This window comes from Aspergillus tanneri, assembly GCF_003426965.1.
Source record: "Aspergillus tanneri strain NIH1004 chromosome Unknown AapTan_8_pilon_pilon_pilon, whole genome shotgun sequence".
Lineage (NCBI taxonomy): Eukaryota > Fungi > Ascomycota > Eurotiomycetes > Eurotiales > Aspergillaceae > Aspergillus > Aspergillus tanneri.
Window position 1 is genome coordinate 2,969,777 of NW_022984635.1, and position 27,714 is coordinate 2,997,490.

The following is a 27,714-nucleotide window of genomic DNA, read 5'->3' on the forward strand; positions in this document are numbered from 1 at the left end:
AATAACGGGGCTCTGCTACCATAGCCAGCGGTAACTGGGTCCTACTGGTGCAGTCAACCCTGCATGTGTTCAGTCCGAAGGACAGACGACGCCACCTTACTCCGATATTTCGCTTAACCAAATGCCATGGCGAGAGGACCAGTAATAAATAACATCAACTCGCAAAATTGTGCGTCATGAAGAATACAAGCACGTTATAGTGAGGGCAAAGTAGTTCTATCAACCCTAGGGCTTTGGGGGTTGACGGAGAAAAAATTCTCTCCTACCAGGCTTGGCAATGATTAATCCGAACATTATCGATTTGATTACAGTGATTTGGGTAAGATTTGTATTTTAACCTTACCCTATGCTTAAATACAATAAAAGTTTTATATATTATAAATAACTATAAGAATCACATATTTTATAAGTAATATAAAAAATTACAAAGAATTAGCTGAGTAATAAGGGAGCAAATCTTGGGGATAATTATCCCGGATAATACAAGTGGGGCTGATTCCTGTATTATCCTGTATTATCCAGGATAATTATCCCAAGGTTTGATCCCTTATTACTCAGCCAATTCTTTGTATTTTTTTATAATACTTATAAAATATGTGACTCTTATAGTTATTTACAGTATATAAAACTTTTACTGTATTTAAGCATAAGGTAAGGCTAAAATACAAATCTTACCCAAATCACTGTAATCAAATCGATAATGTTCGGATTAATCATTGCCAAGCCTGTCTCCTACACTGCTCCCTTCCAGACATCTTTGGGAACTTGGAAACAGATCTAGTGCAGGGATTAGTAGGCCAGCCACAGATCCTTTGGAAGGCTAGACCCTGCGCTAACACTTTAGCGTGTGTTCATGCAGAAACTTCCATGAAACTGCTCTGGCTACATATTATATAGGCTTACTTAGGCAGGTTTCTCTACAATAAATTAGTTAGGGCTGAAAAAGGAATAAAGCTTGTAAATATTATTCAAAAGAAAACGAGTTCTCTTTTAGTATAGAGCCAAATCAGAGGCAACAATTACGGAGTAGCTTGCAAGACGCTGCACCTATTCTTGAACGCGGGAGTCTATTTCATACCTGTCCAACGCACCGACGTAGCCGTAAAGGAAAAAGAAAGCCCGAAAGTTTGCTGTTCGTCAACCCTGCTGTTCTGCTCCCAGCGTCGCCAAACATTAACATCGCCAGTGGGAGTATATCATATAAAGCTACAGCGACAGGTTAAGTGTGTTGGGTTTGTGAATTGAGTTCCCTAACCTATATACCGAAGACTTTTCGTCTTAGAGACCTTTTTTTCTCTCCTGTACAAAGAGGTGTCCACATCGGTCTCCGTTGTGGTAATATGGCACCTACGCTGTCAAAACAGAGTGCGAAGCCGGAAAGATCAGTGCCATTATTGAGGTACAACCTCCCGGAAGCGACCTACTTCACAATAATCCGATCATTTATTCGCACCAATTGTCCGCCGCGAAAGATAGTTTGCAGTCATCGTCCAGAGACGTCTTTACAGGTGTTATGCCCATTTAATAACTGATATCTATCCTATCCTACTCCGCTCTGCAAAATTCGGGCACATCACTCAGCGGATGCAGAATATGGAGTGGATTGATCCACATACTGGAGGGGAACACAGCTCCCCAAGAGGTGTGGATTCTTACAGATTGGTAGTGCACTCGGAAGGATTATCGCCAAAGCGTGACCGCTTCAGGACTAGGTTCCGACGGAGGTTTAGTTAGATGAACTAAGTGATTAGTGATTCTCCGACGGACTTAGAAACTCCACGGTATTCTTGAGAGCAGTAACCATGACTTTAAAAGGGTTGTGGATATTACAGCTGCGATTGAACTGAAAGCTTTGAGACGGAGCTATCACAGCCATCTTGTATACTATTAACCAGTGTGCGGACAAGACAGCAAACATCAAGGGCATGGGTGTTTACTATAGGAGTCGTTGGTTGGTTGGTTATATTCATACGCTGACACCTCGCCTTGTCGGCGATATGCAGGCAACAACTATCCCTATCTGTCTTTCCTCAAGCCGTACATGTGCCACTCCATAAGAACGAACTTTGAGCCTCGTCAAGGTCTATCGTGGCCTCCGTGCCGGGGTTCCCTTCCTGGCGGTCCCCTTGTCCCGCGGCTGCGAAACCTACTGGATGCTTCTGCAAAAGCCAGCACAGCTCGAAGAGTGCTTTTTTGTGTAGATTCCCCCGAGCCGTCTGCTTTCCCCAGACGGCCCTTTCCCCCTAACATAACCGTGACATCGTTCATCGCTTCTCCTATGTCCTTGCGTAGATTCTGTCTTAGAGCCCGCAGTTTCGGGCAGTCGATCAGTACATGCACCACCGTCTCTTTAGCGCCGCATTCGCATTTGTCATCTTCTCGAAAGCCATATTTTTGGCCATAGGTAGCCAGCCACGAATGACCAGAACGCATCTGCATTAACAAATATGCCTCGCCGCGCGATAAGTTGCCGAACAGTCGTAGGTTATGGATAGACGGAGGGCCTGGATCGGTCTGACGCCGGTGCCCACCTGTTTTCGACGTGTTCCATTCCCGTTCCCATTCTTGGTGGATTTGGTTGCGGATTCTGCATCTCTCGCGAGACAGTAGATGGCGGAAGGGATGTGTTTCCCTTAGGCCCACCGCCTCTTTGGCAAGATGGTCGGCTGTATCGTTGCCCGGGTCGTCGCAATGGCCGGGGATCCACTGGAGCCGGAGGGGGATTCCCCGGGCGGCCAGTTCCCATGCCGCTCGGAGAATCGCGTGGATGATGCGTTGCCCAGATTTGTTGGATGGATTCTTGATGGCCTGTAGTCCTGACATGCTGTCGGAGAGGACTGTGGCTGGTTGCTGGCTATGTTGGCTTTTGTGCGCCAGCTTGAGGACCAGGCTGATCGCATAGAATATTCCGATAAGCTCCGCGGCATAGACCGACCATTATTCCGTCGAACCGACGCAAATCTGTCTTCACTGTCAAGTTATCGTCCAAGGCTATCGCTGCCGCTCCCAGCTGGCCGTCGTGTCCCGATGCGTCGGAGTAGACTACTATCCCCGGCGTGGCACGCAGGTTTCGAGCCTCCTGTTCAGCTGTCTCTCCGTCTAGATTGATGTAGATCTCAACGAAGGCATCGGGTTCCCAGGGTGGTAAGGGCTTCGGGTCGATCGTCTCAAGGTGGTTGAGGCGACCCGGGGCCATGACTTTCATGGTTTGTGCCAGCGCGAACGATGCCTGTGATCCCGCATTCTGACTCCGTCTTTGGGCTCTTTGGAGGACTTCCCGGATCGGGTGACAGCTGGGGAGAGTATGTAGTCTGGCGATGACGTGTTGGGCTCTCTGCTTGAGGCGTAGGTGTGTTGGAAGCACAAAGGATTCGACTTCTAACGTCGCGGTTGCTACCGTTCTGAATGCGGACAGGATGCGGATGAGTGCAGCTCTCTGGACTGTGGCGAGAGCCCGGAGATGTGTTTTGCCTTTCAGTGGGCTGTGCCAGACCGTTGATGCGTAGTCCATAATGGGGGTGATGCAGGCACGGTATACCTGTCTCATTTGCGCTGGCCGGAGGTGCCGTAGGCCGCACATCGCCAGGTTTACTTGGGTCGCTCTCTTTACGGCACTTTGGACGTGTTCTTTCCATCTGAGTTCGCAGTCGAACACTACCCCGAGCAACTTAGCCGTATCCGAGGGCTTGATCGTTCTGCCTTGCATGATAATCTGGCCCTTTCCCTTCTCGCTACTCTTTCTCGTGATATAGATGAGTTCCGTTTTCTCTGCTGCTTCAATGCAGGGGATATCCTCTTCCTGAATTTTTCGTAGGTTTTCCTCCGTCGACCGGCCTGCCCTCCAACGGAAGTAGTCATCGATGAAAGCAGACGCGCCTCCGTGGAAGTCGACCGGTTGATCAACGAGATCGGAGTTGAAGAATGCGATGAGGATCGGTGACAGGGGTGATCCTTGCGCTAGCCCGGCATTTGGTAGGGGCGCAGTCTCTGTCTCGAAGTCGTCGAATCCAACATTGGCTGTCCTGTCTTTGCGCTGGTCGTACGATACGGCCTAGTTGTTATTTGGTTTGTTAGCTAGTATATGCCTTAATACTCGCACTTCGCAATGTTGTTTTCCCCTTTATATAGTTTGGCATGTCCGTGGTATCACAATGATACTTACTACGAAACGACGTCTACTTTTATTCAACCTCCTTCCTTTGCAGTGGGATGCAAAAAGTATTTAGAACGCCCCAAGATAGTTAGCGTGATTTTATTCGACCGCCTTCTGTATTCAATAGGATTATGTATTACTAATACATAATGTATGTAGTTACACTAATTGACAAAATAGGATATATACAGTAGGCGGTCTAAGTGGATTAGTCTAACCGTTTTAGGGTCTTCTAAATACTTTTTGCATCCCACTCTAGTTTGTGATTTTCGGGCTTTATCAGCGCCAAGAACCTCGTGTCGGAACATTATAGACCCGATCGTATGGTGACTAACCAGATAAAAAGTCTGTGGTATAGTTTTATATCATTGGCCAAAACAAAGTTATGCAGGTCCAGCATATATATTAGTAGAGTTGCATTCGGTGCGGATTCGGGCGGCCGGAGGAGGGTCAGCACCGCCCGCTGCGGATTGCGGTTCCTTATACAGAATCCGCAACCGCTGCGGTTTGGTGCGGATTCGGTGCGGTTTATAGTGGAAAATCCGCAGCTTTACTACATAGGTAAGCTTAGCGAGCTTACAAAGCATACTAATCCAACTATGGTTAGATTCGGTGTGGATTGTACTAACCGCACCGCATCCGCAGAATCATATCCTTAGTAATCATAAATTGAGCTGAAAATCATCATATTTTATATAATAAATAACTTTGAATTAACAAATATATAGAATAGGAGCCTTAGATAAATAGTATAAGGTAAAAAATTAGCAATTTTTAGTGTGGTTAAAGAGAAAACAGAATTCAGCATATTTGTTAGGAGCGCTCGGAAGCGCGATAGCTAGATCCTTAGCTAAGATGCTTAGTCAGGTGCGAAGTGTTTATATTCGCACCCGCGGGCCTGAACTCCTGAAGGCCAGCGATTAGTTCTGCAATATACGTGGTCCTATCTTCTCTCCCATATAGACACTCCCTTTCGCACCGTAGCGCCCCATTCAGCTCGTTACCAACCCCCACGCATAACAATATTACCAGGAAAAATACACTATATGTTGAAAACAGGATGCCTAAGGCACCTTCGGGTATCCTAGTCCTGAAGCCATCTGACATATCACACGCAAGGGGCTAAGGGGCTAAAGGACATGTAGACATAAGGAAGCGTTTATCTACGCTCTCTCTCCTAGATAGTTGAACATACTCACCATGCGATACTAGATCGCACCGATAGTTTTAATACACTATCCAGTCACCGCTATCCTAGCACCTCACGACATAGCTTCTTCCCCGAGATTCTCAACACTATAGATATATATATCTATGTGCGCATATATGCATGGATAGTAATCCCACATAGCTAAAGATATAACAAGTAGTTACTAATCCAATAAGAAAAAGTAATTAAAAAGATAAAATAATTATTTAATTTAGTGATAGTTAGATTAATATTACAATCTTGCTTATTATATTGTCGCAGGCTATGCCTGTATATTGCTTGTTTTCGCCTTCGCTGCAATCAGCGCACATAATTAGTCCGCTTATTACAGTTATATAACCCCTTGTAGTATAAGAACACACGCTTCTTTACCTTCTTTTTCTTAGCAATTTCTCTTTGTATATATCTAGTTATTAGATAGCAAGGTGTTTCGCCCCTTTACATACATGGCTAATTAAGTAGATTATAGGTGTGTCACCAATATTACAGTGTGCTACTATATATTAGTACTTTCTATGACCTTAATATTTTAACAGCAACATAGAGATATAATAAAAATAGAAGAATTCCTTGATAAGTTATATTTCAGAATGCTTATATAATTGAATTTGAATTTTTAAGATATTTATTGACTTATAATACAAAATTATTTTAAATACCACTGTATTCAAATGTATTTTTGAAATAATGAACTAGAAATCCTACAAGGATCTAGGCTTAGGATTTATATGTGTGCTATTGTACTATTATATGTGACAGATTTTAGGCCCTCTTGACTTGTTGTTGTTAAGATGTTAGGCTTATAGAAAGTGCTATTTTAGATGCAATACAGAGGCTCGCAGCTCAGTGGCCCGCGCAGCTGGTGGCCGTTATTCTCACTAAGAATTACCGGCCCCCAAATGTCTGGCCCTCACTATTGTAACTATGTGGGCAGCATGAGACGATGGCTTTCCGAGTCAGCCTCGGGCTCAGCACCCCACCAAAGCCCCTGGAGTGCCATCAACGGCCGACTTGAAACACATGGGTCATAGTGATTCCTGACCAAAAAAGCCCCCAGTCGTAGCAATTGATGGAACTAGGATTGTTATCCACACACGATGTCACCTGGGGGCGCCAAATATGATCTTCTACGGCAGATCTGGTAGAGTCGCCAATAGATAATCAGAATCAGTTCTAGAGCCATCCTTAGAACCAGCTGCATAACTAGGTGTAGTTGAAAACTGACTTTATGTTCTCAAGATCTACAATTACAACGAGTTGAGTTTAAAAAGTATTGCTATATTCTTAGGGAGAGGTTCTCGATAGTTGTCTCTCCATCTACCGCAGTCCTAATCGCTCTTGTTACGTCCATATACGTCTGTTTACAACTAAGTGGGCTTCTACGGAGACCTCAGAAAGCAGCGCCCAAGCCCCCACTATCCCTGCGCAAATGGGCGCCTTGCGCATAGTGTGATATCATATCATGGCGTTTCAGACTATGGAAAACAATACTCTGTAAACCAACAATGAGGCGGGACTGGGGCCAAAAGTGAACTTCACAGGAATTTATCCCAGGGGAGACATTTGGGTGTGGAGAAGTATCATAACATCAATAGGAGTAATTCTCACGCATGGCTTGGTTGTTGACATCTGGGGCTGTTTTGGGAATTATTCAATGTTGATTACATGCAAGGTACACCCATATAAAAAAATTTAAATACTGCTTCGATGCCCATAGAGGACAATGCCCATAGAGGACAAAGCATTCAACTTCCTCTTCATCTCATTTTCTTTGTAAGATTTTATATATCCCTTGTTATATAGCATTGTGTTCAAACGCCATCATGATGCTGCCTAAGCTCCTCTCACTTCTTTTCCTTTTTATCACTCTGGTATTTGCAAATGATGAGGCAGGTTTGCCAAAACTAGGTGTCAAGCGAGATAATTCGGTCAAAGGGACTAAAGGACATAATGATCGCCAATTTGTTTGGAGCTCGATTGTCACGTTGGAGAATGGGAAAGAAGGACACGAATTAGTTACGGACGAGCAAATGGTTGCCCTTGTACACAACGCCAGCAAGGAGATGAGAGAGCAATGGAACCTACGCGATAATTCCGAGCTACATCCATCGATTATGACCGCCCTCCAAGTTGGCGAGCAAGTCTACTTGGCATCGTCGATGAGGGGTGATTATTCATTTATTTACGAATACAAAACGAAAGACAAAGGAGGTAAAAGTGGGAACGGGGAAATCCGAAAGAGTGTGCCCGCTGAGATCAGGGACGCACTCCATGATGCCCGATTGGGAGCAGCCCCAGCGAGAACCAACTCCCAGCACAAGAATGATGCCTCCTGTGGGGAGCTCATGGCTAGCTACACCTATTTGCTGAAGAACCACGGGAAGGGACTGAGAAACAAACTTCCAAAGCCCCGTACAATCGCCTGGCTTTACAGCGCCACTGGTGGAGTTACCCAAGCCGACAAGCTTTGGGATCCCTGTGGCACAGGAGATAAGGATCAATGGGGATGTGATGCGTTTTGCAATAAGATGGGCTTTAAAGTTATTCCTACCAGCACTGAGGAAGAAACAAAGGATTTCCCTAAGATTTCAAACACGCATCAACAAGAGTTAATGACGAAGGAGTTGCGAGCTGAGCTTGATCAGAGCAGGAAAGAAATAGAGGAAGAGAGAAAGAAGGAACAGGCTAAGAAGGCGGAGGAAGACAGGGAACGGAGGAAAAAGAAAGGAGAAGAAATAAGAAAGAAGATGGAGGCAGAAAAGAAGAAGGAAGAGGAACAGAAGGGCAAACAAGGCCATAACCAGCATGATAAGGACAAGCATGGCAAGGACAAGGATGACAAGGACAAGCATGGTAAGGACAAGCATGGTAAGGACAACCACGGCAAGCACGGCAAGCACGGCAAGCACGGCAAGCATGGCAAGCATGGCAAGCGTGAGACGGCGTGGATAGCGTAGAGGGAACATGTAAATATTTCAAGTGATTGAATTTTTAGATAATCTGTTTCTTATCCTCTGTTGTGATAAATATAGACTTCCTACCAATACCCAAATCCCTTTAAGGAACCTTAAATTGATAATCCGGTAACATTTGTAGAATACGAACTGTAAGAATGTGATTAATTTTGCCTCATATGTGGGCCTCTTGTGTCCACAGACCCGGAGATAGATAGTCAAACACCAGCTGCAGCTCGATTCCCACCTGAGCACATTCTACCTGAAGCTCTGCGCGTTCCTTCTCCCAGCCTTTCGTCCCAACTGGAGAACCCATGCTCTGCCGAATGGCGACACGCTTGAGGTTGGGTGAATGTGAGCGCAGGTCAATCAGCAAATATCGTACACAGTCATGCAATTTAACCTCACCACTCCATGTCCCAATCACTTCCACGTTGTCCCACTGAAGACACAACTCTTCCAGTGTGGGTGGCAAGAGGCTACTGATCTTTTCGATATTCACAGGGTCCTCGTCGTCCATTCCTAACAGGAGGGAGATCGGGACTTCTGCAGACCGTAGACGCGGAAATTCCTTTAGAAAGCCTTGGAATAATTCTCTCGACCAGTAATCTTGGCTGTCAAAATAATACTCCCACTGACTATATGGGTAGTACTCTAGCCCAAGTGATAGATTTTCCACAGTCTGACTGACATACTCAAGACCTTCAATGATGTAGTATGGATTGTTCAGGAGTTCTTCATCGTGCCATCGATATGCTAGGCCTAAATGGAGAGTCTTTAGAGTGCTCATCTGGGACAGCAGATCTGGCACTTCGTCCTCTCTAATCGTTGCTCGAGCGAGGACAAGTGTCTGTAGTTGATTGAGATTCGCTTGTGGACGAGAACGTTCCGTAATCACCTCCTGAAAGCTTCGTAGCCAGATTGATAAAGATTGAATAGACGGCAAATGGAACCACGCCATGAATTGATTTGGGTCACAGAGAGGGTAACCAGGGGTTGTATCAAAGCTATTAAACAAGGGATTAAACTCTTCAGCTATGGGTACGTTGCTACCATAATCCACTGTGGCCAGAGAGGTGAATCTTGACAATAGACCTTCCGGGGCAGAGAAAAGGGCATGCTTCATCATCAGTCCTGGAAACCCTGACTTCCAGACAAATGAGTAGTCAAGCCGAAGAGATCTCAAGTTGTGTAACTGGGATAGCAAAATAGCGACAAAGGCATAAGGATTGCCGTTTTCAAGAGCCTCATTCCATTTCAAAGCATCTGGAAATTTGGCGTACTTGACCAGTACTTGGGCGAGCTCAACCACATCGGTATAACCGACAGTCTCCTCCTTCATGTCGCATTTAACTTTAGCATCATTCCAGCTATAAAGAATGGTGTTCCTCGATGGAGAAACAATGGTGACATGCTGTATTAGCAAGGCTAGTTCCGGGTTCTTCAGAATAGTTCGTAACAGCTGTAGAATGCGCGCCAGGGGCACCGTTTCCCATTCCCAAGAGATTCTATTATAAACCAAGGACAGGAAAGATGAATGGAAGTCTCTGCATACTGCTAAAACTGACACAATGTCATTTGGTTCCAGGAAGTTCAGGATGCCCATCCAACACTCAGTGGGCAAAGAAGTGGACATACTGGGTGATGTTAGTGGAGCACGGAGGATATATTATCAATCACTTACTTTCGCATGTGTGGTAATTGATTAGCATCCATATTAACTATCACTGGTATTCTTGATGATGGAAGTTAGAGGATTCAAGTCAAAGCGGGTGCTGCAATTACATAAACTACGGCCCCGTAACTCTGTCAACATGGTTTTGACCCACTGTTGATGCCTGCGGCACCAACTGAGGCTGCTGAGCAGTGCGCCTTGCTGCGCCCCGATTGTGCCCCATATAAATGGAATTAAACTGCGTATACATCGTAAGCATGCATAGCATTGTCTCAAAGAAGGCCACGGTGCTGGTTGTAGGATCAGTTTCCTCTTTCGCACAATGTGAATGGTCGTCAAATGGGAGGATAATAATGCATTTAACATTGCGCCTAGTATTACTTTTTTTTGACTAATTGCAAAGTTCTATATGGTTTAGGGGAAGCAACGCTAGTTCAACTCTCAGTGGAAAATTGTTGATGTCCTCCCACCTAAGACCTATAGCATACGTTGCCGTCGCTTCTTTTCGCTGCCATATTACAAGAGATGCTGAGCGGATGGAGGTATCGTCAATAGTCCAAGGCTTTTGTGCAACACTAAGTGCCCCAGATAGAAACTTGGAATTGCATTTTTTTAGTTTGGTAACATAAAAGCAGTATTTCTAGTCAACTGTGTGTCTTTCCAACAGTTCATGCGGGGACTACAAAGTACAATTTTCAGTGGATAACTCATGGAGAAATTTTGCAGCTCTGCTGCACTTAGATATATGTCCCTGGACATATAAGGCTGCTATAAGGCGAAGCGGGTGGAGTCCGTATTTGATGCTGGCCTAGCTTGAAGCAGTTTTGCAGTTTTATAACATTATTTTGCTCTCAAAGATTAGGTACAACTCATATAAATAGGTTTTCCGCTCGTTATACATTCATTTGATCTTCGATCATAAATGAAATGCAGTCTCCACACCAAGCCACCAAAGCATCCCGTTCGGCCATGGATTCCATACACTGTCAGGCCCTGATCTATCCCCGGAAGTGCATAAACAGCGCTATCTGCCCCACGAAATAGCTTCAACTCTCTCTCCCCTCAACTTTCTAACCCAATTTTCTCCAACACACGACGACTGGCGCATTCACATGGAACAAACTCCAAAGACACTACTCCTAACTTACTCCGAGCATAGTCTATCAGCCTAATCGCTGCCTCAATGGCATATCCTTTGCCACTTTCCTTGGGAGAATATGGTAAATCCCACTCCAGGTTGAGTATATTCATTTGGCGGCTCGCCCAGGAGAAGACTGCCTTGGACATTGGCGGCGAAGCTTCCCTACACATATTTGAGTGAGGTTTCTTCGAAGACGCAGCCATCGAGGACGAGGGCTCCGTTTTCTACGCCTCCTATGGATGGGAGATGCTGGAGGATCGGGTGATACGCGTTGAAAACCGACGCGCGGCACCCGAGGATCCTGGATAGCGTTCACTCCTTGCAATTCTTCTTGCAGATCAGTGTAAATAATAAGAACCCTAAGAGCGATCCGGCAAATCAGCAACATCAACCAACATGACTGGTTCATAGTCACTGACGACGCGAGTAGCAGTGCCAGAAGCACTTTGAAGTGTGTCCGCTATAACAATGTTTAAGCATTTCAGAGTCCTCGTGGTCATATTGGCCCACCGCAAGACAAAGCTATTAGCAAAGGCATGTACATATAAGCCTATAAAGTACAAATATCTTAAGAATGTTAGTTACGTGTATCAGATTTGCTATTTTTTATACCTGGCTCCAATATTTCACAGTGGATAATGGGATTGGGTCGGTCGGGACCGCCGACCTCAGTCTATTCAGCTTATTGCCCCGCCATGACGGTTGGGTCACCATCCACCCAGATAATGTATACTTTTCAGGTCTTAATCTTCCAGAAACTGGCCACCTTGGCCACATCGCACAGATGGAGACCGCCTGAGGTGAACTTATTTGGACCGACCTCGAATCCCTTGCCGCCCTTGCTCGGACAAATGTGTTGAGCCAACGCAGAGCACATTACTTTGGGCGTCGTGAGGATTTCAATGGAAATACATAATTATTCGACTGGAAGTGGGTCGCGTCGATCTTGGAGACGCGGTCGAATACGGTGGATTTGAGCTCCGCGATCCCCCTGGCAGACGAGCCACCCAACTTTACCGCGATATCCTCCGTAATGGCCGAAAGGAGGAGGGCCTAGTCAGCGTGATCGAAGGACAGGACGGCAGGGTAGAGCGCGTCAGCAATGACTTCACACTCGGTAAAAGCGCCGTCAAGCTGCGCCGGCAGTGTGAGGGTTACTAATGATTCAAGATCAGCAAGTCAACCGGACTTTCGAGGACAGTCTCAGCTAGATTGATGGTTTCTGAGCAATTTTGTTGTTTGTAGCCTTCAACCGTACAAACAGCAGATCAATGGCCACCACCAGGACAACCTCCTTCCTTCGCTGAACAAAGCCTTAACTCCTATCTCCGGTTAACTCCTATGTCAATGTCGAGATGCTATCTGGAGTTCTTGTAGGGTTCATTTCTTGACATATTTCTAGTATATAGAATCTATTATAGAATTAGGAAACTTATATTAAGCTAAAAGGTAAATTTAGATTATAGTTATCCTATAAGATAAAATATTCTCTGGAAGGATGCACTTTCTAGAGCGGTTGACTAATTATTTCTATTATTTTTAAAGCACACCCTGGCTGCGGTACAGGTAGCTATAATGGCATTGCCTCTTAAGGAACTCCTTGAACGTTTATAGAAATATAAAGTTGCTCCCATATTCTACTTTTGCCCGGAAATTCAATGCCTCTGCTTCTCCTGATCGGGGTGTTCTGCCTATATCCCTAGCGAAGAGAATGGTAATAGCATTCTTTATGACTTATTTCGCGGAAGTGTCGTCGCCGGAGTGCGATTGGTCATTATTTCACTTGCTAAAATTTTGGCCACTAGAAATTATCCTTTACAAAGCTGGCATGTTGCTGCCTAAAAAGGTCCCGCTGATGCTCGTATTTAAAAAATATACCCCGCCAGCGAACTGGGACAGCTTGAATACCAGACATCCATCTGAACATTACCCATATCTACTTTCTTGTCCATTTCCTGGTACAGAAATGCTATCATACACTGGTAGCGGATCTTACTGCTATGCTACAGCCTATATATGACCTTGCTCGCGTCAGGGTGCGAACCGCAATCGCTGCCCTCGCCCGGTTTTATTGAGTGTTTGACAACTATGCCTTTTGGTAAACAGTTCATCCGTCTTGAAACTGGCCCTGTTTCCTTCTTCAGTAGCCCGCATACAAACCCTGATGAAGGCATAACTCTGGCCCTTAAAACAATGGGCTGGACCTGCCAGGTTCATCGCGGCGGTGATGTCAGCGCGGCTCTTTCCTCGCTGCGTACAGCTGTCTCCCAGGGCCCTGTACTGGCTGGCCCTTTAAATATGGGATACCTCACGTATAATCCCGAGTACAAGAACCTAGGCGGAGCCGATCACTTCGTTATAGTATTGAAGGTAGACGACAACGACGACGACGACGCTAGGATACTTCTGCATGACCCGGCTGGTTACCCAGCCGTACTTCTGCCTCTGGCAGAATTCCTTAAGGCATGGCGTGGAGAAGGTGTCGAATACGCTGACCAACCTTTTGTCTTTCGCTCCGGCTTCCAACGAGTTGATCATGTTTCCCGGACAGATATGATTACCCGGACCCTTGGGGTCGTTCAAGAGCAGTTTTCGAGTGAGGTCGAACATCCAGATAACTTTGGTGGTGTTACGGCGCTGCAGCTAACTGCTGAAGCTGTGGCAGCCGCGGTGCCCAGTGTTGTAAATGACCTGGCTGCATTCACCCTCCCCCTTGCGGCGAGGCGCTACCTGGATGCGAGGGACTTTTTGACTGAGGCTGGTTTGTGTCAGGCTGCTGAGATCATGGAGCAGCAGGCTTTGTTAGCTGGTAAGGCACAGTATCTGGCTGTGCATAAGAATTGGAAGGATATTATTGCAATTCTTGAAGAGTTAGCAAAACTGGAAGACAGGCTAATTACCATAGTCAGGGCTTTATAGAACTTAAAGCTTTATAATAAGCGCATTATCCCGGAAACAATGCATGCTATACTTTAAATTTTTCAATTTAATTACAATTACCTCTTGCTACAACTGTGTAGTTAAAATTGGATGGATATCCACAGGCAAGTTCCAGTCTGTCATTATACATAGCTACTTTCGCCCCCTTTCCCTCTTAACATCTTGGCCACACTTACGTCCAGTACCATCGTTTTCAAATTTCTCGTAAGTACGTATAGGTTGTGGCGTAGACCTCGACAAGAGAGGAATCATCCTAATATCGCAGCGGCTGTCTTGGATAGCTGCAGCAACCCACTGGTTGCTCTCGTAGTTGTGGTCAGCTGGTGCTCGCTGGGGAATTTCTCCAGGAGCTGGGCTTCATATGTGCTTGCTCTCGAAAAGGCGACCTGAATGTAGTGGATTGGCTCGAATGAAATGAATCGTTGGGAAAGAGTTATACTTTAGGCCACAGACATACAATACCTTATATAGTAACCAATCGGCGAATATCATGGAAGATCATTGAAGTGTTTCAATATCCACCTAGGAAAATCTTCAGAGGGCCGACAACTTGCCCCTCAGGGAGGGGAAGGTCGTCCGAGATTTTCTGACAATAGAAAATTTTTTTGCCAATCAACTTTTTGTGCGCCATTGCCTTGAGAGCGGTGAAATAGTGAATGGGAACTAGCGACTCCATTGTAATATATCCCACGTCTTGGAGCCACAGAGTATATTCCGACCTGGCGATTTTACCAGAAGCAGTTTGACAGCAGGCAACTAAACTCAGTCCGGTGATTTCACCAGGGCCTGGTTGACTGAGCAGCTTATCTTGCAATTCTATTGCATCTCCCGGACCTGGCTGTTTCCATGGAGAGTATAGGATACAAGATAATCTTAAAAGATTACTCTGGAATCTATGGAAAGGATCCAGATTGACCAAATTCAGCAGAGTATTCTAGTAGACGGCAAGCGGGGCGCTGTTCATGATAGTAGGGGTCTATAAAACAGCAAGTGACCAGAGGCATTTCGATCCCTGGTCAACTACTTCTATTAACTCTCTGTATCATCCTGGCCGCCTCGCCATGACATCTGCCCAGCCGATTCTCCCCTCTCCAGTTGGCCTCGTCCTCAATCGCCTTCGAATCCCACTTCAGCCCAACCCCCCATATGCGGTCCCGAGGACTGCCCTCTACGAATGTCCTCTCCTGCGCAGCCAGATACACACTCCTTAAGCCCTGATCCACCTGCGCCCTCGCAACACACCCTGCCATTATAATCGGAATTGAGGCCTTGTTCCACACATCTGGCCGGAACCCACGCACTTTTCTGCCTAATGCCTTTTGCGACCTAGGAACATTCGTCCGGAGGATACACGGAAGGTGCGAATCCCTGGCATATATTTTCTCTAGCTCTGCAGTTTCACGCCCCCGTCCTCTTCCGGAAGATGAAGAGGAAGGTGCAGGCGCAGATGGGGAAAGGATGTCACTCTGGAACTGCTTGAATTCCTCGTCAGATACCTTCCCCGCCCTTTGGAACGGCTTCAGCCCGCTTTCATCCATATCACATTCAAAGAGCCACGCCTTCATGGCCATCATCCATTGCTCTCCGCGCCCGAAGCCAAACTCATGGATCAAGAGCGTGGAATAGGCTTCTTGTGATGGGTGTGCGATGCCTAGTTTGTCGAGGAGGGGGAGACAGATCTCTAGTCCTCTTTTACCAGGGAATGGCGATAGGCTGGGATGCCAGTTGGAGAGGATGCCGCCGTGGAAAAATATGTGGGTTGGTGTTGTGCGGAAGGAGGGATGGTTCAGAACCGAGGATGGAGTTGGTGTGTTGGCGCTGGAGGTGGACGGTTTGGGGCTTCGTTTGCGCTTGCGCGTTTGCTGTGTCGAGGGAGGCATGTTAAGTCTGTGTTAAGTGATGTCGACGGGGTTTTCTGAAGATTCTTAAATTTTATCCTGTGGAAGAGACATGGAAAATAAGGCTGATTACCTTCCCGCTCGGTGTTTTGCCTCGTATTCATTCATATGATGACTCACTGGCAGGGTTTGTGTTTAGTCACCTAAATAAAGTGGGGTGATAAAAGCAGTTAAGTTAGTTACCTTATTTAACCAAGTTAATTTAAAATCTCCCATATTATGTGTAAACGGCAGACCCGTGAATTGGCCGTAAGGAGTCAGGTTTAAGATAATAGGAGGGGATTCAAACATGATTCTGGTATACAGTGGTTTACGCGCAGTATTGAGGCGAGGAATATCAAGGTTTCCGGGCAGAAAGCTGCTATTTATATTAAGAGGCTTGAGAGAAGGCTATTTTGAGCGCTCTTTTAAACCCGCAGTACAGTAGAGAAGAAGTAAACATCGTGAGCTAGTAAGCATTAGTAATCAGGTTTTAAGGACGTCCGTCCGTTGCGGGTAAAATAAGGTCCACTTTATAGAAGTTGGTAGTGCGTGGATGTAAGTGCCCAAGGAAGTGGCAGAAGCGTTGGCAAATCAACAGCCAAAAGCAGCGTCGGGTGCGGCCGTTTTTGGCAGTCCATTTGCCGTCATCTAGTTTAAAGTAGTTCTCTATACCTCTTCCATATCTGGCATGGACCAATAATATCTCAAAAAAACTACGACTATAAAATCTTTCTGGCTTTGAAAATACATCTTAATCCTAGTCCTAGGGGAGCCGAAGAAAATTATTTTCATACGAAAAGAAAAACTAGGAAACTAAAGGTAGATAATAGGGCCCTATAGACATGCAAATCCGCAGCACCCATCTCCGGTATATAGTGGACTTTATAGAGCAGATTTTGAGTGCACCACGTGTCTGGATACACCGGGAACTTGCATTATTTATAAAATTTTATTCTCTTTTCTTCAGTATGCTCATTGTATCCATCTTTACATGGAAAGAACAAAGCGGGAAGCGAATAAATAAGGAATTAAGGACTAGTGTCTTATTATAATAAGACTTATATTTCTTATAAAGCTAATACTGTACCAAATTGATCATTAGCACGTCTAGAACGCTTTCGATTTCTACGAGAGACACGCTGCTGGGTGTTAGGTAAAGGAAGCTCCGCTTCATCATTAGATAAAGTAGCTCTTTGGGCCTCTTCTCCTAAATTAGATGCAACACTTTTTCATCTCTTGCCTGCAACATGCTCCGAACGTCCCTGAATAACAAGCTGGTCTTAGAAAATCACCAGATTATCTTCCTCCTCATTATCACAGTTGGCTCGAGGTCATCCTTGGTAGCTGTGTATCTCCCTATTTATCTAGAGTTTGGTAGTGAGCCTCGAGTCCGCAACCTCTAGTTACCCGCGGGTGGGCTATGACTTATGAGTCCCAAACCGAAACCCTCAAATTTGCGGTTTTTGTGTAACCAGTGGGTTGTGCCTAGGCCTAATCCCAGGTCAGGAGACTTGTATTTCTCTTCTAGTTTAGTTATGCTGTGGCAATTGCAATATTCCAGCAGGGCTGTAATAGAAGGTGATGAAAGTGCATAGTAAAAGTAGATGGTGAAACTGGGGAAATAAACTTAAGCACAGTGTAATAACTTCTATTTCTTTTCTTTTCTTTTATCTTTTGATAAAAGAATGATCTGCATCTTAGGTGGTTGCCTAATGTGCGGGGTCCACACGCCGAGTACTTAACCCCTTTCCTGTATTCGAGAGAGGCGCGAGTTAACTATTCGAGGAAGTGCGGTATCGTGGTCTAAGATAACAATGAATAGATTATCGTTCTCTATATTAGGCAACTGGTTTCGTGCAGCTTTTAGATGAACTAACTGCCTTCTACCCCCCTCCGAGTTACATCATCTTGTGTATTTTTTTGGGGGGGGGGATAAATGTATCGAATTTCCTCGATTTTACTGGTGAAACTAATTATTTAACTTCATCAATAGAATGTCCAATAATCCCATTCTTATCGCAGCAGCCTAATAACGGGCAATAGGGCTTGCGGAGTATTTGACGATCCATCCTACCCCTGAATCATTTAGTTAGTTAAGCACCTTGAGGCCGAGAACCGAGATCTCTAGATAGAAATACAAGAGATTCAGTTGGTTGAGATACTGTGATTTCTGGTGTTTCCACAGATGACATCTACTTCCTATTTAGGCTAATGATTGGCCTGTAGCTGATCTATAGCTCCCTGCGCATCACTTCCCCTAAATTCCACAACAGTACCATCTTGTGATAAACAAATACAACCAAGTCCAATGGCCAATCTCACATACAATCCCATTTATCTATTTTATCTGCAGATAATGGATCCAAAATTGAAGCAGGTATTTCGCAGGTCAGATAACAGTACTATCTGGAAAATGAGATCAGGCAATTGCATTATCTCGATTACAGATATTTATGCCGAGCTCCTGTCATTTAGTGACAAGATATCAAGATAGGTCGTGCGAATTTCTCAGTTCCTTTTGTTACCTATGATAAAGTGAGTAACTATACCCTGGCTACGTCAGAATAAAGTGGACAAGTCTAGCTATTCGGAGTTTGGGACTGGCCTATGGGCAGAGTGTTGAAAGTCAAAAAAACGGGGCTATTTCGGTTAGCCAAACCCTTAAATAGATGAATGAGATCAATGAATATTGCTAAGTAAAACATCTGACCCAAGACAAGCGCCAGGCTACGGCTATATAACTCATGTAAACATTATGACTTCTTTGAGAACATATTCAACCGTTTTCCAGCCAGACTAGTTACCTTACCCGTAACACCCTGAGATGACTGAGTTTGGGGTGGCAAACCTGGGCTCAGGTCACCCTTCGGTCGATTGGAAGCTGGGAGAGTTGCATTCAATTTATCAACAGCCCATGCTAGTCCGGCCTGGCTTGCATGGTCGATGGCAGATTTTCCATCTTTATCTTTAATGTCGAGAGCTGAGCCTGCAACTAACAGGTCATCCAGTGTTTCCCTTAAAGTGGCAGGGTCACCGAGGCTGGGCAATTGCTGCGGTTGTCCCAACCTTTGTATATAGAGCATCAGGGGTGTCCTTCCGTCATTGTCCTGCGAGTTTACATCCACCTTTTTGGACTCGAGGAGTAGCTTTATATATGTGAAGCTGCCGATGCCATCCACAGCCGCGTGCAGCGGTGTATATCCGTTGGAATCCCTACTCTCTACCATCTTCTTGTTAGTTATGTACCGTTCTAGTATCTTTTTGACCGTCTCCTCTGTTCCCTTTGACCTCACAGCTATGTGTAGGGCAGTTTGATTGGTAGCAACTCCACGGAGCGTATCGGTCGCTGACTTCCATAAGGCTGCAGTTTTCATGCTTGCTACTGCCTTCAGCGTGGACGCAACCTTGACATCTTTTACTCCTCGTGCTACGGCCACTTTGTCCAATGACGATGCCTGTTCAGGATTGGCCCCGTTTTGCAACAGCACATCCACAGCGTCTTCCAAACCTGGGACGGCAGCCGCCTTGTGGAGAGCAGTTACACCGGAGTAATTGGGAATATTCGGATCCACAGGCTTGTATTTGGATTTGTGGTGCAACAAACTGGTCATTATCTCCACCGAACCACTTTGGACCGCGTAGTGTAGCGGAGTGTTTCCTCCAAATCTCGTGGGAATCCCTGGGTTTGCTCCCATCTTCAGCAGTTCTCGAACGATGCGGACGGCCGTATCGCTAGATTTTGAGGCGGCAAAATGTAAAGCAGTGCGTCCGGGACGAATGATTCCCACTGTTTCTGAGTCTACGGCAGCGCCATTTTCAAGAAGCCACGCCACTACATTCTCAGCTTCGGAGTCCGCAGCGACATGTAGAGCGCGCCACCCTTTCATATCGGGAAGGTTGATGACCTGTTGGCGGACCATAGCGAAGGATGAAGCCCCCCCAGCCAGCATTTGCATTCCTGGAAGATTGACGAGAGATGTCAGGGCGCTTCCGGTTGAAATAAAATGTTCAGCCAGTGAGGTGAGATTCAGTCGAGCGGAAATAAAAAGAAGACTGAGACTGCTTGTGCCACCGGTGTCTGATAGTAATTTGTCAGGGAGATAAGTCAGCTATGAACGTAGGGTTCAATGCCATATATGGGATGTCGGATATCCGTACATTTACCTCTTGTGCAGCGTACCAGTAAATCATATCCTCGTACCCAATGCTGCAATGCATTAGTCTTCCCACCGAAAAACTCGTCCCTCCCATGAATATCGACGTGCACTCCTGTGTTTTCGCTTTCTCGAAGATGAAAGCCGAGAAACGTGATCGAGTATTCGAGGAAATGGTAGTTCCCTAAATATCGTTCTATTTCCTTCTCGCGCTTCTCCCTGTCGATCATGCCATTCGCATCGACTGGAGGCTCGGGGGCTTCCAGCTCTCGGATTTCCTCCAGGCTCAAGTAGGCCAGACACGACTCGGCCATTTGTTTATGCGTTTCACATATACTGATTCGCTCCTGCACCTGCCTTTCGCTTGAATTATTATATAATTGACGAATGAAGTCCTTGACGGACGGATGGGCCAGATGAATCGAGCTATCATGATGAAGAGCGAGAAGCGCCTTCAAGCCGCTCTCAAGTGAGCTGCGAACGATCTCCGGGCGTAGAGACCGTTGTTTGATCTCCTCGATGGATTTAGCCCCATCCTGTAGCGCCCACATCACCAGGATCTCGTTCACTTTCAACGGGCGACCTGCCACGTACGCCCATCTGAGCAGAGTCTGCATCTTTTTATCTATGCTTTCGAAAATCGTCCCATAAATGGCCTGGACGTCATAGGGCATACTCTGAAGCTTCTCTTTGACCAAATTGATTTCCCATATCATGCCGTCACCTAAGGATTTTAAAGCCAGTGAGAGCCACAAAAACATGCCCTCAGCGCGCCGCGTCAGGATCTCCACCACTTCGTCAAAGAAGGATTCGGTCAACCCAGGATTGAGCATCTGGAAATGCTTCACACGGGACCGAGTCACAATCCTAATATCCTCTCTATTTTTCTCGAACAGATCAATCGTTTGTACATTCTGCATCAGCCGGTCCAAGCCGTTGGGTCGTGTGCAGAATATCCACCGAGGTTGGGAAACGCCGCCGCTTCCATAATTTGAGACCTGGTTGACCATGTCGCACAAACCAAGAGCATCCTGTGTTTGTTGATACTGGCCATCCACAAGCAAGTATACCTCGCTGACATCTACATGTGCCGTAATCCTCCCTAACAGTTTCGCGAGGGACTCCATCGACTCGAACGCGTCGGGATTGAGAATTGGATGCTCTGGATTCCCGGATTCCTGCCAAAACTCGGGGTCTTTGGTGTCGATCAGATCGCGGTTCAGCCTGAAGATCTCGTACAAGAGGGTCCTCATGATCCAGATCGGCGTCTGCCGGTTGGGGTGTCTATCGCAGAAACTGCCTGCGACAATGAGTTTCCCATCCTTCCCTTCCTTGGGGGGGGCCCAGCTCTGCCTCTCCCTAAGGATAAAAGAAGAAATGACACTCTTGCCACAACCAGGGCTTCCACTGATCCACAGGGGATGGTTGGGTGCCCCCGCTTGCCAGGTGCGAAGCTCAGGAAGTATCCACAAACAGGTTCCAGGCTCTGGGGGCTCAATTTGGACACCAATACTGGCATCACCCGCAATCAGAGCATCAAGGAACGTATCCTCAGCGTTTACAGCCGATGATCCACCTGAGTTTTAAACTGTTAGAAAAAAAGTTTGTACATTCCGTTGCCTTGAAGGCTTACCCATGTAAACAGTGGCACCCTCGGAAATGGCAAAGGTAGTATTCATAGTGCCCATATTTTGACCCATCTGGAGGCCTTGGTTCATGGACCCAGAGAAGGTAGCTTGTGACTGAAACTTTGCTTCCGCCATCTTGGACATTGTGCAGCCTGCACGTCGTACGGGTCACACTGGACCTTGGAGTAGGAATTAAGCGTGGAGGTTATTATTATGGTCTCGCCTGTCAGTCGGATTAGAGTATATTAACGTCCACATTAGTTTCTTGTTCTTCTCCTTTTGGCAATGATTAATATGTTGAATTAGGGATCAGCTACCTTCAACTCCAGTGTGGGGTCAGCCGTCACGCTTTGTTCCCACCCAGGCTCATAGAACGAATGGCACGAAAATTTCGCGCTTTCCCTATGAATTTTTAGGTAGTAGCAACCCTTCCTACTAGCGATTGAGGATAGAAGATAGTACTATGATACGGCGAGACTTTATATTTTTCAGCCAAACGTTTCCGCTCACTGCGCCGACCCCTCCTTTGATTAAAAAGGAAAAAAAAGCCAAAAGGAAAAGAGATTACTATTGGATACTCAATACTAAAAATACGACCATCTTAATCAACGTGCCATTCATGCACATCCATTGCGGGGAGAGCTTACTGTCGACCTGTCTCCATAGCAGCTGGAAGGAACATACCAGACAGGCCTTGCCTTCACCTTTCGTTTCCAAATTTAATTATACCACGCGTATTATTTATTCACCCAGAACCTCATTCTCGCATGGTTCAGGACAGAGGTACTTGGGCTTGGAAAGATTTTCTATGGAACACAGCCAAAGCCTCTACATCAAGGCATTAACTGGGCGCATTCTTTACACCCTGACCGATTGCATTGGTTGACGCCTAACTCCAGGAATCCTCTGTGGAGTATCGGGACGAAACAAGACCTTACAGGTATCACAAAGAACTATACATATATGGCACTCTGTGACAATACATTTACATGTATTTTATATGTATTCGGCGTGCGCGGGGTCGCCCGTCGTCAACCCAAGAAAAGCAATATGGCCAGGTCTAGAGGAAAGTTCAGCTGTCTCGTTTTCACGAATTTAAGAGCACAAACAAGATAACCATAAAACCAATGTTTGCACGACACAGCAGACGGTGCACCCAATAATCGAGAACCTCTACAGCGTAACTTGAGGGGCAGCCCCTGGTAGCATTCCGATGAACACGTCCTAATTCGCCTATCACCACATGTCTCCGCATATCAAATGGACATACCCGTCTGGGCATGCATAGAGACCTAACGTTGGGGGACAGGAACTAAGCATAGTTAGCCCCGCCGAATCTGCCTCAGTAGTAGGCAATATGTGCATATATGTATCGGCAAATATAACCGAGTGGTGTCCATGAAAGTTCGTAATGCATATTTCAATGCTGAGAAAACCCACTCTGTTCGCCGATCCCACTAAGACGGGTGCTCCCCCGCCATTTTGAACATTCCGTATGGGCCAGACCGCATTCCGCAAGTGGGCAATTTGTAGGTACTTTTAAAATTTCTGCAAGGTATTGAAGAGACGCAGGCGTTCGACAGGATAAGGCCTCGGGAAGGCCTCGGCCTCAGCCCGCCACACCCACCCACCACTAGGCTACTATCGCTAGTATGACCAATACCTAAAGTTGAGGCGGTTATTGGTCTGTGCAGCGATTTCACAAAAGTGGGGTAGTTCAACAGGCTCGTGAGACTCCATGACCCCCGCCAACGCCCACCACCACAGAGATCTATCCGTAGCCCAATAGCAGAGGCAAGATAAGATTATGTGGCGACCTGAACAATCCATGAGGTGACAGCCAACCTGAGGGATATATCAGGAGACCCACTACTGGCGAAGCTGCTGTGCCGGAAAATGGCACGGTAAAGGCACCATGACGGATTGGAACTCATCTTAGGTCGACCAAACGCCGTCCAATCTTTACTGGCCACCAATGACTACCTGCAGCCTACGACTGAAAGGGTATTTTGTGTCCAGGGAACCCTGCTTGTGACTCGTATCAAGAGCAAAGCACATATTTATCAGCAAATCAGTCGTCATCGACGCCAGTGATGCAGTAATGTAAGAATGGGGAGAGGAGATGGCATAGAAGCATACAGCAGATCCACAGAGAGGGATCCCGGGTGTAGGTGCTACTTTTCTACCCAGCCAATCCTCTAGTTACACTGCGTTCCGTATATAAGCGCTGCGAAAGATCACTTTATTGAGTTCTGTGGTTGTTTTGTTCAGATTCTATCCACATTCCCAAAATGTCTATTAGAATCATTCGGGAAGCAGCCAAAGCCAAAGTCGAGTAAGATAGGCTCCGCCTTTTCTGGAGCCCTTTTATATATCTACGTACTGACCTTGGCCACCACAGCATCGTGTTTGTCCACGGTTTACATGGAGATCAAGCACCGTGGACCTCTGAGGCAGGTCTCTTTTGGCCTGAAAAACTCCTCCCTTCCAAGGCATCCGACGCGTGTATACTGTCCTTTGAATATGAGGCGACGATTAATTCTTTCTTTGATGAGGACGACGGAATCAACGACGTTTCCAGCGACCTAATCAACGAGCTGATAGACCATCGAGTTGAGAAAGAAAAGGTTTCCGTTCCCTCTCCCCAGTTTCCATTGGCCTATCATAATAACAAACAGATAGGAAGAGCGAGCCATAATTTTCATTGCGCATGACCTTGGTGGGGCGGTTTTAGAAAACGTACGTAGCTACCTCTAGATCAAATCTCAGTTCTTCGAAAACCCCGCTAATCCAGGATATTTACCCAGGCCCTCGTGAGAGCAGCTGAGCATCCCAAAAAAAGGGAACTCATCGGCTATGTCTACGGTATCTTACTGCTGGGAACACCGCATTTCCAGACTGGATCACTAAAGGCGGCGACAAAATATTTCCAACTGGCTAAGGTGGCCGACGAGGAGATCCCGAGTGAATCCGACCTGAACGAAAAGTCGCAGCGGCTCATCGCGATTCCCCCGGCCTTTGCCGGTCTCAAGCAAGCTGGGGCTGAGTTTGAGGTGGAGGTTTTCTACGCCGGAGCCGGGACCAAACTGGGCGGCAAGGACGTGAAGATCGTCGATGAAGCATTGGCCCGGTGTCCCGAAGCTCCTCTCCCGGAGAAGCTGGCCCGAAACCAGCTACGATTGAGCCAATATGACGCTGAGGATGACAAGGACTTCAAGAAGGTGCTACGGGTTGTTACTCAATGGATGTCGAAGATTGTAGTTCCCGAGGAGGAAAAGGGTGCGCAAAATGTATCTAATGCAACGTTTTCGGGGTCCCACAATTCTGGTTTGCAGCTCGGGCAGAATGCAGGTACTTTGAAGGGGTTCAGCTTTGGAAGGAATTAGTCAGTGGTTTGCCTTCTGGGTGCGCAGCTAGTTTCGAGCATATCTGATATATTGAGGGTACAACTCCTGGAGCAGAAGGCCTGGTTGCAACAGTAAGTGAGGATGAGGGCTTCTTCAGTGTAGTACAATCTAGATGAGATAAAAAAGGGCATGTTCGCCTCTGTGCTTGTACCCCAGAACTATGATACACCGCCGTTCTTCTGTCGGTTTTGGCTGTTATATTATCCCCTAAATTAACTTGGTAAATGTTGCTCTTCCACAGGGATGCCCCAAATCGTCGTAGCACAGATCGTGGCAGCATGCGGACTGTTGCCAGCCATTTGCATTAAAAGACCACTAAGAATGCAGTAAGACATAATCCCTGCCCGACACATATCAGGCGTGCGAAGTGGCTGGCGGAGGTTTGCAGCGGAGTTGCCCACTCGGCGTTGAAAGGTTCGAGCAGGAGGATTGCATGGACGCGACACCTGTTCGCTCTTAATTGGGTAGCCGGTTAGTTTGCGAAGTCACAAAAAAAAAAAAAAAATTGATAATGAGAGACGACGAAAAAATTAATATTTCCGTAATATTATGTCCTGCCTCTTGACCGTCCAGTCTCCATGGCACTGCTCAGTTGCCGGGCATGGGTGGGGGATTTCCAAATGAGAAAGAGAACCGTCACTCGTCCTTGATTCTTTTTTTTTTTGTGTGTGAAACTATATATCTCCAAACCTTGACTCCTCCTTTCGCTTGCCATATTCACTTCTCACGTTTGCTTCAAGCCTAATACCATTTGTAGGCATGGCTACCCAGACAGGAAATGACGCAGGGCAGGTGTCCGACCTCGCTCAACTATGGCAAAGCGCAGTCGATGACTATGAGATGAGGACCAAGAAGTCCCTTCGACTGGCGCAGCTCGGCAACATCGATCAGATCATGAAGAGCACAGAAGGCCTCTCAAGCGAATTCAAAGAATTTCGTCACGATCGGTCCAAAGTGGACAAAGTGCGGACCGCATTCAAAAACAACCTGTGGCTGATCCAGAAGGTCGTCAATACGGTCCAAGTGGTTGGAGGTGCCGCATCGGTGTGTATTGAATATTAAACCGCGCAAGCCTTTACATTCCTGTTGATACTGACGATGACAGGCATTTCCTCCTGCAATGCCAGCGAGCTTGATTTTCACGGCCTTTGGACAGGTCATGCAGGTGAAGTACTCAACCGGATCAAAGTATTTGTCTTGTTAACATCCTCAGTCTTTCGCCACGGTGTCCGCCGACTACGATAAGATCATGGGGTTTTTCGACTTCACGCATCGATTTTTTGACAGACTCTCGATGATTGAGGACAAGACCCCACAGCAAAAGCCATTCCACCGCTGTGTCACACGTGTCTTCTCGGGCATGCTGACAATCTGTTCGGTTGCCCAGGAATACGCGGAGAAGAAAAGATTCAGTATGCAGTTAAATCCTTCCTGACCAAGCGCCCTTTTCTGATGGGCTGTGATGGCTGACTTCGTCTCTATCTAGAGAAGTGGTTCAGCAGCCTGCTCGATGGCTCGGACGGAGCTCTTTCGGGAGCTATCAAGAACATGGAGGAATCCGTGAATGAGCTCACCCAGGCCGTAGGTCTAGCCACACTTCGGACGGTGGAGATCCTGGATGAGGTCACACAAAGCATGAATGGAAACATCGAGTTCCTCGTATCGCAGGTCACTCTGGTCGATGAGCGAACGGCGGCCATCAAATCCGACACGGCAATGATTATTGAACAGAACCAGGAGCTAGAAGCGAAACAGGACGCCATAACGTCGATGCAACGAGAAACGCTGGAAAAGTTGAACGAGCAATCTAGGATGTTCAACGATGCGGTTGAAAGTTTCGGATGTATTCAACTGGGAGCCAATTTTGGCTCCAGCTTTCAGACTAGTTTGCTGAAGCTGGACGTCACGCGTCTCCGACTGACTCGTTGGGGTCAGTCCATCGGACTGGCGAACATAGATGACGTGAAATCACTCCAGATGACAAAGCTCTCCGCCGAAGACAGAGAGCACGTCCGAGATCTTCTAGACCAGATTCTGGAGCTCTTTGTGGATGCTGAGGCGTCTTCAAAGCGGTTTAAGAAGCGCACCGGGAGCTCCGCCACGCCCGCGCTAGATCCGGCCAAAGAGCTAGACACGGTCTCGGGCTCACTTCACCAAAAAATGCAGGATCTTGCTAAGAAACGGCAGGGGGAGTCCAAGTTGGAGCAGAGCGAATGGACTCTGTACGAGGAGAAGAACTTCACCCGGTTGATTGAGGACATCAGCGAGTTGGTGGACGGATTGATCGATCTCTTCCCAGGAATCCAGGAAGAACAGCGCAAGCTGTGTGAGGAGGAAGTGGCGGAGATGAACACCAGCGAGAAAGTTCTTCCACTGCTGAAAGAGATCGCGACTGGCCAGGACAAGCTGCTCAGTGACACGGTCGTCAAAGTCATCCAATCTACCACAACCTATACTAATAGCGTGGTATTCTCAGGGCCTAACTCTGGCTTCCAGGTAGGGAATAATTCGGGCAAGATCAGCAGTGTTCGGTTTGCCGCTTCCTAGTCTCACCGGGCTTGCAGTAAACAGT

The 27,714-nt window shown here is 46.7% G+C and overlaps 7 protein-coding genes across 7 annotated transcripts; 4 read left to right on the forward strand and 3 right to left on the reverse strand.

Annotated features, from left to right (window-relative positions):
* Positions 1-7,186: 7,186 nt before the first annotated feature.
* Positions 7,187-8,320, forward strand: ATNIH1004_011562 (uncharacterized protein; the record flags this gene model as incomplete). The annotated part of the gene is made up of 1 exon (XM_033576124.1): positions 7,187-8,320. One exon carries the CDS (start codon positions 7,187-7,189, stop codon positions 8,318-8,320), a length of 1,134 nt encoding a protein of 377 aa, XP_033421979.1.
* Positions 8,321-8,492: 172 nt separating this feature from the next.
* On the reverse strand, positions 8,493-10,009 carry ATNIH1004_011563 (F-box protein; the record flags this gene model as incomplete). Its single annotated transcript, XM_033576125.1, has 2 exons — positions 8,493-9,954; positions 10,002-10,009. 2 exons carry the CDS (start codon positions 10,007-10,009, stop codon positions 8,493-8,495), a joined length of 1,470 nt encoding a protein of 489 aa, XP_033421980.1.
* A 3,212-nt stretch (positions 10,010-13,221) lies between these two features.
* On the forward strand, positions 13,222-14,052 carry ATNIH1004_011564 (uncharacterized protein; the record flags this gene model as incomplete). Its single annotated transcript, XM_033576126.1, has 1 exon — positions 13,222-14,052. One exon carries the CDS (start codon positions 13,222-13,224, stop codon positions 14,050-14,052), a length of 831 nt encoding a protein of 276 aa, XP_033421981.1.
* A 1,037-nt stretch (positions 14,053-15,089) lies between these two features.
* ATNIH1004_011565 (NADAR family protein) lies at positions 15,090-15,953 on the reverse strand (the record flags this gene model as incomplete). The annotated part of the gene is made up of 1 exon (XM_033576127.1): positions 15,090-15,953. The coding sequence occupies one exon, from the start codon at positions 15,951-15,953 to the stop codon at positions 15,090-15,092; it is 864 nt and encodes a 287-aa protein (XP_033421982.1).
* Positions 15,954-18,706: 2,753 nt separating this feature from the next.
* ATNIH1004_011566 (uncharacterized protein) lies at positions 18,707-21,879 on the reverse strand (the record flags this gene model as incomplete). The annotated part of the gene is made up of 3 exons (XM_033576128.1): positions 18,707-20,062; positions 20,134-21,683; positions 21,741-21,879. 3 exons carry the CDS (start codon positions 21,877-21,879, stop codon positions 18,707-18,709), a joined length of 3,045 nt encoding a protein of 1,014 aa, XP_033421983.1.
* A 2,147-nt stretch (positions 21,880-24,026) lies between these two features.
* Positions 24,027-25,121, forward strand: ATNIH1004_011567 (uncharacterized protein; the record flags this gene model as incomplete). The annotated part of the gene is made up of 4 exons (XM_033576129.1): positions 24,027-24,070; positions 24,137-24,362; positions 24,418-24,474; positions 24,543-25,121. 4 exons carry the CDS (start codon positions 24,027-24,029, stop codon positions 25,119-25,121), a joined length of 906 nt encoding a protein of 301 aa, XP_033421984.1.
* Positions 25,122-25,901: 780 nt separating this feature from the next.
* On the forward strand, positions 25,902-27,689 carry ATNIH1004_011568 (uncharacterized protein; the record flags this gene model as incomplete). The annotated part of the gene is made up of 4 exons (XM_033576130.1): positions 25,902-26,186; positions 26,248-26,307; positions 26,356-26,554; positions 26,629-27,689. 4 exons carry the CDS (start codon positions 25,902-25,904, stop codon positions 27,687-27,689), a joined length of 1,605 nt encoding a protein of 534 aa, XP_033421985.1.
* Positions 27,690-27,714: the final 25 nt, after the last annotated feature.